Source organism: Humulus lupulus, chromosome 8, assembly GCF_963169125.1.
Source record: "Humulus lupulus chromosome 8, drHumLupu1.1, whole genome shotgun sequence".
NCBI classification, from domain to species: Eukaryota; Viridiplantae; Streptophyta; class Magnoliopsida; order Rosales; family Cannabaceae; genus Humulus; species Humulus lupulus.
Window position 1 is genome coordinate 34,872,709 of NC_084800.1, and position 12,726 is coordinate 34,885,434.

At 29.9% G+C, this 12,726-nt stretch overlaps 1 protein-coding gene across 1 annotated transcript; it reads left to right on the forward strand.

The window, feature by feature from the left end:
* Positions 1-6,710: 6,710 nt before the first annotated feature.
* LOC133796753 (mechanosensitive ion channel protein 1, mitochondrial-like) lies at positions 6,711-11,816 on the forward strand. The gene is made up of 7 exons (XM_062234400.1): positions 6,711-6,893; positions 7,082-7,937; positions 8,048-8,325; positions 8,741-8,841; positions 9,196-9,303; positions 10,134-10,355; positions 11,352-11,816. Exons 2-7 carry the CDS (start codon positions 7,153-7,155, stop codon positions 11,463-11,465), a joined length of 1,608 nt encoding a protein of 535 aa, XP_062090384.1. The 5' UTR covers positions 6,711-6,893; positions 7,082-7,152; the 3' UTR covers positions 11,466-11,816.
* Positions 11,817-12,726: the final 910 nt, after the last annotated feature.

Here is a 12,726-nt window from a genome sequence, read left to right on the forward strand (position 1 = left end):
TTAATTGATTTAATTATCAATTAGAATTTTTAAAGTTGACTAGGTCAATTTTAGAAAATTTACAGAGATATGAGATTTAAAGAATAAAAGAGAATCTTTGGGTAAATTTATTAATATTGATAAATTGATGTCAATATAAATAAATAATATTAAATTAAGTTTCAAATTATAATTAGTTAATTTGAATAATGATTTAATTAATTAATTAAAAATAAATAAATATATATTTTTTAATTTAGGCCAAATTGAGATTTAAATTCAAAACAAAGAGATTGGGCCCAAGTCCATTTATGGTAGCCCAAGTCTTTTATTTTTGTTTATTATTTTTAATTAATTTAAATTTAAATAAAGCTCATTAAGTTGCCTATATAAGGAATATGATATCTAGGGTTTTCATAAGGAAGTGAGTTTCAGTTGATTGGTAAGTGAAAACCTAGACAGTCTAACATTTCTTGGTCACTCTCTCTTCTTCTTCTCTTCAAGATCTCTATTTCATGCGTTAAGAACCAGCCCACACTAGTTCTAGGTTGATCAAAGGCTTGGTGAGGAAGATTATGTTGTTGATCTTGTTCAATCTCTTGATAATACTCGGCTCCATAAATGAATCAAGGGTTAGAAAGATTGAATGATGGAGTTGTTCCAGTTTCGTTGCATGAATGTAAGTTTTTACTTTACTCTGTATTTGTATCAATTTTATAGGAGCATGCTATAGGAATTTGCATGTTTGTTTGATACTATGTAAATTGCATGAAAATAAATAAAGATCCTGTAATAAGTATTTCTAACAAACAATGCAAAACCCTTATTAGTGGCCATCTAAACAAGATTTTACAAAGAAAAATAGAGGCAATTTAATATAAGGGATAAAGTGAATAAAATTCATCAAGGCATTCAATAGCTCATGTTTAGGGTTTTGAAATAACCCTTAACCTAAAAGAAAACTACTCCATAATCATATTCAAGATCATAAACATAAATATTAAATGAAAATAAAGAAGTTTTGGAGAAGAAAGAAAAACTAGATTGAAGTGTTTCTTGGCAGCCACGACCACTGGAACATGTATTTTCTAGAAAATCGGGCTTCGACGGCGGCCTAGAATAAGGCTGGCCGTAGCAATTTTCCATTTTTTTTAGTTTTCTTCAACTGCAGCCACTGACGGTATTTTAACCATAACTTCCTCGATATAACTCGAAATTGGACGATTAAAAAAGTTATGGAAAGCTAATAAAAAGATATAAAACTTGTATTTCTTGAAATTTTTTCAAAAGAGTATTATAAAATTATCAAAATCAAGTGTGAAGTTTCAGACTTATAATTTCGAGCTTAACCATTGCTTGTAAAAACATCTCAAATTCATTATTTTTCACCCAAATGTCATGGAAGTCCTAAAAACACAGAATAAATTTATTAAATAAATATATATATATATATAAATAATCAAGTGCATAATCATAGAAGAATAATGAATTAAAAATAGACAAATTCGATACTTATCATGTCCAGAATGCATACTTTGTATATACATTATTTTATAAAGTGAAATTAAGAAAAAAAAAAAATTTTCACTAATCAATCAATATTTCGTTTACTTTATGTTTAAAAGAATCTTCCTATGTCTTGCTTTAAGGGAGTGTTTGGTATGATGTTTGAGTTTGTGGGAGTAGAGTTAGAGGGAGTTTAGATTAAGGGAATCTAGAACTCAAGTGTTTAAAGGGGTTAAGATTACCCTCAAATCAAGCTAAAAAATGAGACCCACTTGGAAACACAAACCTCCAAGCCATTAAAAATAAATTTTCCAAACATGGGTTAGATTTGACATTCTCATTCTCACCAAATCAAACCCTCGTACCAATCACCCCTAATAGTTTTAATTATAAAATAAATGATTATTTTTATAATTAATGAAAATATTAATTTTATTTATTATTTATTAACCTCCTGATAATTTTGTAAATTAACTAAAATAATATTTTAATCCAACTAAAGCTATAAAAGCATTTCTAATATATATATATATATAAAAGCAAAAGTACTTTATTTAATATATTTCTTATTTTATAATTAATTAAAAATAATTATTATTATTCCAACATTATTATAAAATTTAACCAAAAAACATAATATAATTTTGAGATTTTTTATTAGCATACCTTAAAATAGGTTTTCTTTACAAAAATATCAACCCTAAAAATAATTGTAAAAAAATACCAACAAAACTAAAATAATTACATAAATATTGACATTTTGAAAAAAAAAAATTACAATAACATTGAAGTTACCTTATTGGTTGCTTTTATCACTATTTAATTGGTCACCTTTTAAAATAGGGGTATTTGACGCGTAAATACCCAATATTTTATACTTGTTACAGTTAAATATCTAATATTTTATTTTTACGGCAAAAATACTCAATGTTCAATATATATTAAAGATAAATACATAATTTTTTTTCTTTGCGGCAAAAATACCTAAAGTTGTTAAAACATTAATTTTGTCAGTACTTCCTATGTTGGAACTGTTAAGCATATTGACTAAGCAGACATTTGTCACTCTGTAATCGGTCAATTTCATATTTATTTTTTTTTAAAAATATTTTAAATTAGAAAAATGAATTGAAAAGACATTTTAAATTAATATAAATTGAAAAAAATACATATTTTGATAACAAAAATATATAAATTATAGAGTGATACACATCTGTTGAGTCAACACTTAACAACTCCAACAGATGAGGTATTGAAAAAAGTAATATTTTAAAAACTTTAGGTATTTTTGCTACAAAGAAAAATAATTAGGTATTTATCTTTAACATATATTGAACATTGCGTATTTTTGCCGTAGAAATAAAAAAACTAGGTATTTAACTGTAACAAGTGTAAAACATTGAGTATTTATACCGCAAATATCCTTTTAAAATATAACCTAGGGTGGCAAATAATCACCAAAAAGAATGGTTTCTTTTTGTTTGCCTAAAAATTTATTTAGGATACATTTTGATTAACTTTTAAAACACAATTTAATGTTTAGGCTAAAACAACCAACCTAATGAGTTACCAAAAAGCTGTTTGAAAAGTGAATCTTACACAGGGGAATAATACAAGCTTATACAATAAAAATTCCATAATTTTTTTTTATAGATCCTATGCAAACATACATATTAGATAATGGAGAACGTGAAAGATAGAACTTGATTAAGGAAATTCTCACCATATGATTCAACCAAGGTCTATTCTACAGAGTGTGTAGGCTCTAACATCACAGGGAGGATCACTCTGGGATTATTTTGTGACTCGTTTTGGCTCACGAGATGGCTAAACTCTCTCACTTTACAATTGCGTATACTTAATTTTGAAACAATCATAATCAATGACTTGACTAATAGGGTATTCTTTCAAACAATTCAAAACTATCTATGAATATTCTAGAAGATAACTATAAGTCAAAAATTCTAAAATCAAAATCTAAATCCATCTCTAATATTTTATTTTATTAAAAAAATATTATCTTATAGAAAATTATTGTTTGTAGGGCACTATACCCAATAAAAGTGTCTTGTTATTCAAAATTTACTAAACAATATCTTAAACAAATATCTTTTAAAAAATTAGATTTATAGGTTTCTAAAATAATTTTTAAAGTTGTCGAATAAATTATAAGTAACTTTAAAATGTAAAAGAAAGATATACTTTTTGGTAACTTATTGAATTTATGTTTGAATTATAATTAATTTATTGTTAACTAAATAAAAAAGAAACTAAGAAGTTATTTTTGGATCATAGCACAAAATCAACATTTTCAAATAATCTTCTTCGATGTCAACAACAAAATATGTTTGTCATATACTAAAATAACATTTTTGAAGAGTAGGTTGTGTTGGTACTACCCATGAACCTAAATGATTGTTTGTGTTGATGAAAAATGCTTATACAGTGGCATGGGAAATGGTGGTTGGATTTTGTTCTATTAAAGGTACTTGTTCTTTTAATAGCACCCTTAGCCTTGGAGTGATCAAAGTTGGTTGAAAAAGTTACATCTCCAACGACTTTGACCAGCGAGTGTAACAATTGTGAGTGTCGTCTAGTGGTGAAATTTCAACGGCAAACTCGTAAAAATATTTTCTATCACAATGGGTGGCGCATGTAGCATAAAAAAGTCTCGTGATTGATGATGGGTAAAATGCTGCACAATAGATATATATCAGAGAATTCTTCAAATATTTGAATAAGCAAGTGCAAAAGGTGGTTTTTAAAATAAAAAAATGGATATTGACGGCATAAATACTTAAGTTCATGCTTTTGTTAAATATATAACTTATTTTTTTGACGGCATAAATATGTAATATTTACTTTTTGTTGTAACCGTTACTTTTTTTCGTTAACAGACAATACCAAACTTTTTAATTAGGGATATTGACGTCATTAATACATAAGTTTATGTAATTGTTGCACTTAAATACATAACTTTTAGGGAATTTTTCAAAAATATGGCTTTTATACTATCAATGTGCAAAAATATGAGAGTTATACTTTTCTTAATTTGTATGGAAAATTTATTAAAGAAAAAATTAAAGTATGGGAAACACAATTAGTAGCTAACTAAAATATGGAAATGTCACATTTTTTTTATTATAGTTATTTTTATTTTTTATTTTGAAGGTAATTTTTTTTATTTTTTTTCCATCATTTTTTTATTATTATTAATTTTTTTTCTTTACTTGTTTTTTCTTCTATTTTTTCCTTTTTCTTTTTTTTTTCTACCAATTTTTTCCTTCATCTTTTTTTCTTTCCATTTTTTCATTCTTCTTATTCTTTTTTTCATTTTTATTCATTTATCTATTTTTTTCTTTCATTTGTATTGTTTTGTTTTATTTTTTCAGTTTTTTTTCATTTTTGTATTTATTATTTTCTCCTTCCATTTTTTTTTCTTTTTTCACACATATGAGCTTTTTTTTCTTTTTCCATTTTTTTTTCATTTTCTTCTACCAATTTTTTCATTCATATTTTTCTTTTCTTTTCATTTTTCCATTTTTTTTCTTCTTCGTCTTTTCATTCTTATTTATTCATATTTTTTTTTTTCATTCATCATTTCTTTTGTTTTTTTTTTTTCATTTTTGTACTTATTCTTTTCTCATTCTATTTCTTTTTTTTTCACACATATATTTTAACATTACATAATTATTCTACTATTTTATTTATTTATTATCTTTTATTATTGTAATTTTTTTTATAGTTTTTTCCACTATATGTAAAAAAAATTAAAATCATTTTTTTCAGCATTTTCTTTTTACTGTGACACTTATAGGAATACCAAAAGTTGGAAAGAAAACTAATAAAAATATGAAAACGTGAATGGGTAACCGGTTACCTTCACATTCTTTGTGTGTATATTTCTGAGAGTAACTGGTTACTTTCACGTTCTGGTGTGTGTATATTTATGGTTTCTTTATGGTAACTAGTTACTTATGTTATTAAAATCATAGTTACTTCTTTTTCCTTTTTTAATGAAGTGTTTTTCCATTTTTTCCTTCAAATTTGATGTTTCTTTTCATATTTAATATAAGTAACTCGTCACCCCTCTTAGGTAACTGGTTACCTCTCTTATGGCAGAAAGTTACTCATCTCAGGATAACTGGTTACCCCTCCTGGTGCATGTTATTTAACCTAGCTCTAAGATTTTTTTTTAAGATCAATCAAGTAACTGGTTACCCTACCCAGGATTTGAAAAAAAATGTACAATCTTAAAAAAACACGTTTATAATAAATAAATAATAATTTTAAAAACAATTCATATTACAAAAAAAAAAAAATTTGCAAAACAACCAAAGAAAAATTTAATATAAAATTAGTAATATAAAAACAATTTAAAAAAACAAATAACCTAAAAAAATAATAATAATCAAATTACAAACACACCCTTCCAAATTTGATTAAGAGTAAAACTATGGCATAAACCAACTTTTATACAAAAATATGGGAAAATAAACCCATAAAAGTGAAAATTCTTAAAAAAAGCCATATATTAACTTCTTTTGAAAAAAAACCATATTTTTGCAAACTCTATTAAAAATCTCATATAAGATGTAATTTCCTCTAACTTTTAATATTTGTAGCATAAATAATAATTTTTTTATTATTTATGCTACAAAAATTAAAAGTTAAGTATTTAAGTGCAGGAGTTACATAAACTTAGTATTTATGTCGTTAATATCTATATTTAAAAAATTTGATATTTGTCACTTAACGAGAATAAGTAATGGTTGCAACAAAAAATAAATTTTAGATATTTATGCTGTCACAAAAATAAATTAAGTATTTAAGTGCAACAGAGACATACACTTAAGTATTTATGGCGCCATTATCCGTAAAAAAAAAAAAAAAAGTGTGAAATCCAATATAAGACTATTTTTTTAAATAAATGTTAAGCAGTATTTTTGTAAATAAAATACCAATTTAGTTGCCTGATGTACCTTTGCCTATTATTTTCATGATCAGTACAATTTTACATAGTTATGATTTTTATCACTAGGCTAATTTCACTTTACAAACCAAACACATCTTTTTGATATTCCATAAAACATAACAATTAAATAAATTACACTAATAACATACTTTTCCCCCTTATATTGAAATATCATCGATTAATTTAGGACGGGTGGATCACAAGAAGAGAATATTCCCTCGTCTAGTGTTTGGGGATAAGTATAGCTGTTAAAATGAAAATGAAAAAAAGTCCAAAGGACCAAATTTGAGGGATATTAGGGAAAATTGACCTTGCCACATTATTAACAAGGAAATGAAATGAATTGAAAATATTGCTGATCATATCAGTTGCCCTTTCGCCATATTTGCCCAAAAACGAAGCTCATGTAAACCTCCAATGTCAACTGTAACAGGTATTCTGAAAATAACGCACTTGTTAATTTTGCGTTTGGTCGCCGAGAAAATTAGCTAGAAAATAAAACCAGAGAAAGTAGAAGTACTGCTTTATGGTTAATTTTGACATGAATTATTGTTACGTGATTTGGGTTCTGGTGAGTGTTTATTGATAATTGATTGTAATTTTGTGATTTTGTCTTTCCAGAGTTGCAGATTGAGATTCGATTGAACTAAGTCTTTTATAGATTCCTTCCTCTCATAAGCTATGCTGCTGTAATGGCTGGTTTAAGATTTTACACAATGAAGTCCCTTCGAAATTGTACCAATTTTTATCCGAAACATTATTCGTTTCGTTCATGTAACATTACTGGAACATCATATGCTTATGTAAATCGCCATTACCAAGTGAAAGAAACACAAAGCTTTGAAAACACTGGAAATAGTCGCCAAAATGTATTGGGTTTGAAGTCTCCTATTAGTATCAGATGCTATACAACCAGACCCAGTTGTGCATTTTCATCCACATTGTCAAACTCTCACTTTAGGAGGGCTATTCCTCTGTTTTCTGCTAGCCCTCTTTTGAAGTACTGTTCGTATTCATACTCTTCTGGTAGTAGCAATACTGGTAAAGCTGTAGACCAAGGAGTGTCAGCCTCATCTGGTGTCAGTGAAGTAAATGTTTCTGGCAGTGGTGCTGGAAATGAATGGCTCGATAAGATTAAGGATCTTTGGCAAAGTGCAGTTGAGGGAGCAACTCATACTGGGGAAAAAGCTAAGGAAGTTTCTGATGAGCTTTCTCCTCATGTTGAACGATTTCTGGATTCACACCCGTATCTAAAAGACGTGGTTGTTCCAGTTAGTTTTATGTTCACTGGTACTCTACTGGCTTGGTTTGTGATGCCTAGGATCTTGAGAAGATTTCACAAGTATTCCTCACAAGGTCCTGTTGGTATATTGTCCAGAAGCGTGTCTGGAGAAGAGGTTCCTTATGAGAGAAGTTTTTGGGGTGCTTTGGAGGACCCAGTACGATATTTAGTTACCTTCATAGCATTTACACAAATGTTAGTGGTTCCCTGTTCTGCATATACCTCTTTATAATCTTTTATTTGATAGGTGTACATATGATTTTTTTTTATAATTGCATAATAGTCTGGATAAATTTGATTTGCAGTGGCATGATGGTAGCACCATCTACTATTGCATCACATTACCTTTTACCGGCATGGAGGGGTGCTGTTATCCTGTCACTTGTATGGTTCCTGAATCGGTGGAAAAGAAATGTTTTTACTCGTGCGTTGGCTGGTCCTACTGTGGCAGGTCTTGATCGCGAGAAATTGCTAGCTCTTGACAAAGTTTCATCTGTTGGTCTTTTTGTAATTGGTGTAATGGCTTTAGCGGAAGCATGTGGGGTGGCTGTTCAATCTATTCTCACAGTTGGTGGCATAGGAGGTGAGTATCTGCTTCTAGTTGTCTATGCTTCCCATCCCTTTTGTTCTGTTTGTATAAATATTTTGGATTCTCAATTGGCAAGCCCCTTTGTATACATTTTTCTTTTCTGGTTTACTAATTACGTGAGTTACAGGCTTACAGTTACTAGTCATGAGCATATGCTTTGCCATTTTCTATAGCTCCAAAAAATAAATTCCCCATGTTCAAATTATATTAAATTGTAACACCTGATATTTAGTCTTTTTTTTATTTTGGTTTATGGATTCAATTTTTTTTTAATTCTCTCTTATATTGAAATTTCTTATTAATTGGTCTAAAAGAGAGGGCATGGTATTTTTCTTGATTAGTTCTTTAACTAATATCTAAGCCCCAAATTGTTAAAAATCCAACCTTTTTCCTATGAACTTTGACTCAGGAGTTGCTGCTGCTTTTGCTGCTCGAGACGTCCTTGGAAATGTGCTTAGTGGTTTGTCTATGCAATTTTCAAGGCCCTTTTCACTTGGAGATACAATAAAAGTATGTCAGGCTCACCCTTAAAAGAAGAAATGATGTTTTGAAAACATAGTTTGCTTGGATTCTAGTTAGTGAAGTGCCACTAATTTAGTGTTCCTCCTTTGGACCACAATGGGCACAAGGAAATACTTTAAGTCGCCTATGAATTATGCTTTATAAATACACAACAATATCTGAAATTTAAACAAATAAAACATTCATATAACTAACCTGATTTATAATTTTAATGGGAAAAATACTCTAAATTCATTTTGCAGGCTCGATGGTACAAGGATTCTATAATTAACCTACTATTTAATACTAAAATTTGCTCCTCAATACCTATTTCCTGCATGATCTATACAATTACTATTACAGGCCGGATCTATAGAAGGTCAGGTGGTGGAAATGGGACTTACGACCACCTCATTACTGAATGCTGAGAAGTTTCCTGTCATTGTCCCGAATTCTCTGTTTTCTAGTCAGGTGAGTAATTCGTCTCTTAAATCCTTTCACGTTTCTGCAACTTGTTCATCAGTAGAACCAAATTTTGGATTTTTTATTCCACTTTTAGTTGCTTCCTTTCAGAAGTTAAATTTAGCTGCAGGTTACAAGCAAAAGGATGTGTAGTAGCACTCTTATCATCCAGTGATATCTGGGACTTAGTCAAATCATCTATTAGCAAAAAGGATGAATTTCATATTTATGAATCATACAAATAGAATGGATTTTCCGAGCTGATATATTTCACATTTTACTGTTAGTGATGTCAATTCAAGTATGAAATCCAGTAGTTGAGTTCCTTGACATAGCTCTAGATTTGTGTGCTTGAAAAAGGTCGCAGTCTCTATTTATTTTTATTTTTTTAAAGTGCAATCTATTTGGTCGTATTGGTTACTGTTATCTTGTCTTATTCATGTGCAAGCTAAAATAATGTGCCTTAAGTCCAAGCTCCTTGATGTAAGCGATTTCAATGGGATCAAATCTCTGAGGTTTTAAAATTGCAAGAAATGTTACTCTCGGGTGTTTTATGTGGCATACATCAAGCTTATTATGTATTCAAACTGAGGCTAAAGTATCTCTACCCATCTATTTTTCCTTTGTTTTTTTACTAAATGATCATTAATTTGTTGTCTTGGTTGAGTGCCCGCCCGACAGATTTATGTTTTGTCTGTATGCAAGTTTTGATGTTAGAAAATAAATTAAGTACTATAGTGCTGTTCTCCTGCGTATGGTTCTCCGTGGATAATTTTCTGTGGCAAGTTATACAAGTATTTATCACAGTATAACCTAACCATCTTTCATCTAATTTTTAGGTAATTGTGAACAAGTCACGTGCCGAGTGGCGTGCCATTGTCTCTAAAATTCCCCTGCAGATAAATGATTTGAATAAGATTCCCCAGATTGCTAATGATATAAACAGTATGCTAAGATCGCACTCTAAGGTATTCTTGGGAAAGGAGGCCCCTTACTGTTTCTTGTCTCGAATAGATAGTACATTTGCAGAATTGACTCTCGGATGCAACCTCAAACATATGGTAAGCCCCTGGCCTCTCAATATTTGTAAAGCAACTCCTGCTCCTGCGTCACTGCATCTTTAGTTTAAGCATATCAGCATCAGCAGTTTGTTCTTTTATGCATTAAGTTTGAATGCAGAACTTGCAATGGCTAGTTACATTCATTTTAGGACAATTAACAACAGAGCTGTCCATAGTAATTGTTTGATGTCAGTCATTGATTGAAACTGACATTCGTTAGTTATCTTTAACAAAATCCAGTTATGAATGCAAGCCTTTAGAATTTTATCCGTTCATTATTATAAATGGGTATATTTGCGGCGAAAGTACTTTCTGTCCATATTTCGGTGTAGTCTAGTGCAGTTGTCTGTTTCGTCGTTAAATCCACATACGTAGTGTGAAATTTGTTTATAACTGGGGAACTTTCACCGCAATCATCTCTTAAATTGGGTACTTTTGCCGCAAGCATATTTTAAATTTGGTACTTTCGCCGCAAATATCTCTTTAATTTAGTACTTTTGCGTACGTCTCACATACAAATTTAACGGTGAGAATTGACCATTGTACCAAACTGTATCAAAACATGGACGGAAGATACTTTCGCCGCAAAAAATATAACTTAGACACTCAAGTGCTACAAATGTAACAACTTAGGTACTTTTGCCCAAATAACATTTATAAATGTTAAGGACAGAAGGGTAGAGTGGAGAACCTTTAGTCGTTTCCCTGTAAAAGGTTAAATTTTAAAGTAAGTGTGAGTGGATATTACTTCTGGAGACTGGTCCTCCTTCTATATGCAAGATCATAACCATGCTCTCAAGTTTGCATTTTTGGTTCTGTATAATGAATATTCATAGTTGAAGTAACTTTTGATATGTACTTATCTCAGATATGTTCTTAATGCCTTGCATGTCTGCACTCTGCACTTTCCCTATCAAGTTATGCAATTCTCAAATTGTTGTAATTATTATTTATTTATTTTATTTTTTGTTGCTAATCTTTATTTCTTGATCACAGAGAAAGGACGAGTTTTACTCTACAGAACAAGACATTCTTCTTCAGTCGGTCCATATTATTAAGCAGCATGGTGCAATGTTAGGCAGCTGCGTTGGCCACATGACCAGTCCGTAATGTGGAAGATTATATTAAGGAGGGAATATTGTTTTGTCTCTTTGTCTCGAAGAATATTTACACTTCATTGTTGGTCACACACAGGAAAAGCTTTTGACAAAAATGACTTCACAACAAGTCTTGATTGGGTTTTTGTTTTGTGCATTGTTAAGGAGAGAGCAACTGATGAAATGAATCATGAGATATATGTAAATGGATTTTGTTTGGCAGACTTTTATGTCTTCATCTTTAGCCATTAAATAGTCATTTTTTTTCTTCTTTTTAATGTATGGATGAGGTGACCAATTTAACAATGTACTATGATATGCTGAAATGAAACAAACTTTCTCATTTTGGGGTTTTGAGAACCTATTGCTGGCTTCTTTGCTTTACTGTCTTTGACTTGGTACATGATTCGTTTTGTCTCATTATAGATTTGTGAAGGAAAAAAACAAAAACATGGACATATACATACATACACATATATATATATATGACTAGACTAGAGGTAATTGAGGTTTTGTAGTTTCATTGTGTTTGGATTTGTGAGATACGAAACCATATTGTTTAGATGTATTAGAGTCTGTCTTGGATGCCACTAAAGTTGTAGGCATGCTTCAGTTGGTAGTTGAGATCTCAGAACATATTAAGATAAAGTGTAATCCTAAAAAGGAATGGAAGATAATTTTATTATTATTTGCGGTCCTCCACTTATGCACTATCACATTAAGAAAAAGAAAATCCATTGAGTGGAGTGTTTGTGACAGAAACTGCAGGCCTGCTTGCCTATCACAGTGTAGTAGGTGTAGTAAGTAGCATTATCTCATTTTGGCTAGACATGGGTCTGCTATTGGTTAGGGAATTATTTTCTTTCCACTAGCCAAAATTAGTGACCCACTATTATCATCATGATTGGGTTTTAATTCTTCAATCAGTCCATATTAGACTACTATTAGTAGTTTTTCTAATTACGTCTGGAAGTCGACGTGAAACTAATGCGAGTTCACACCCATGCATTTATGTCATTAGCGTTTTAATCAGTCTCAAATGAGTAACGGAAAATAATCACATGCTAGTCTACTAGAGGCTTTCAGCATATGCATTTTATATTAAGCAAATTGTTTTACCTAAAAGGGTAAATGAGTCGTTGGATCATAAAACTGGGAATTCTAAAATTGATTTAAAAAAAAAGACAATTATGATGCGTGGTATTATTACTAATTAGAAAACCTATGAGACAATACTCAATTCAATATTTGAAAGAGAGGTTCATGTGGGCTTG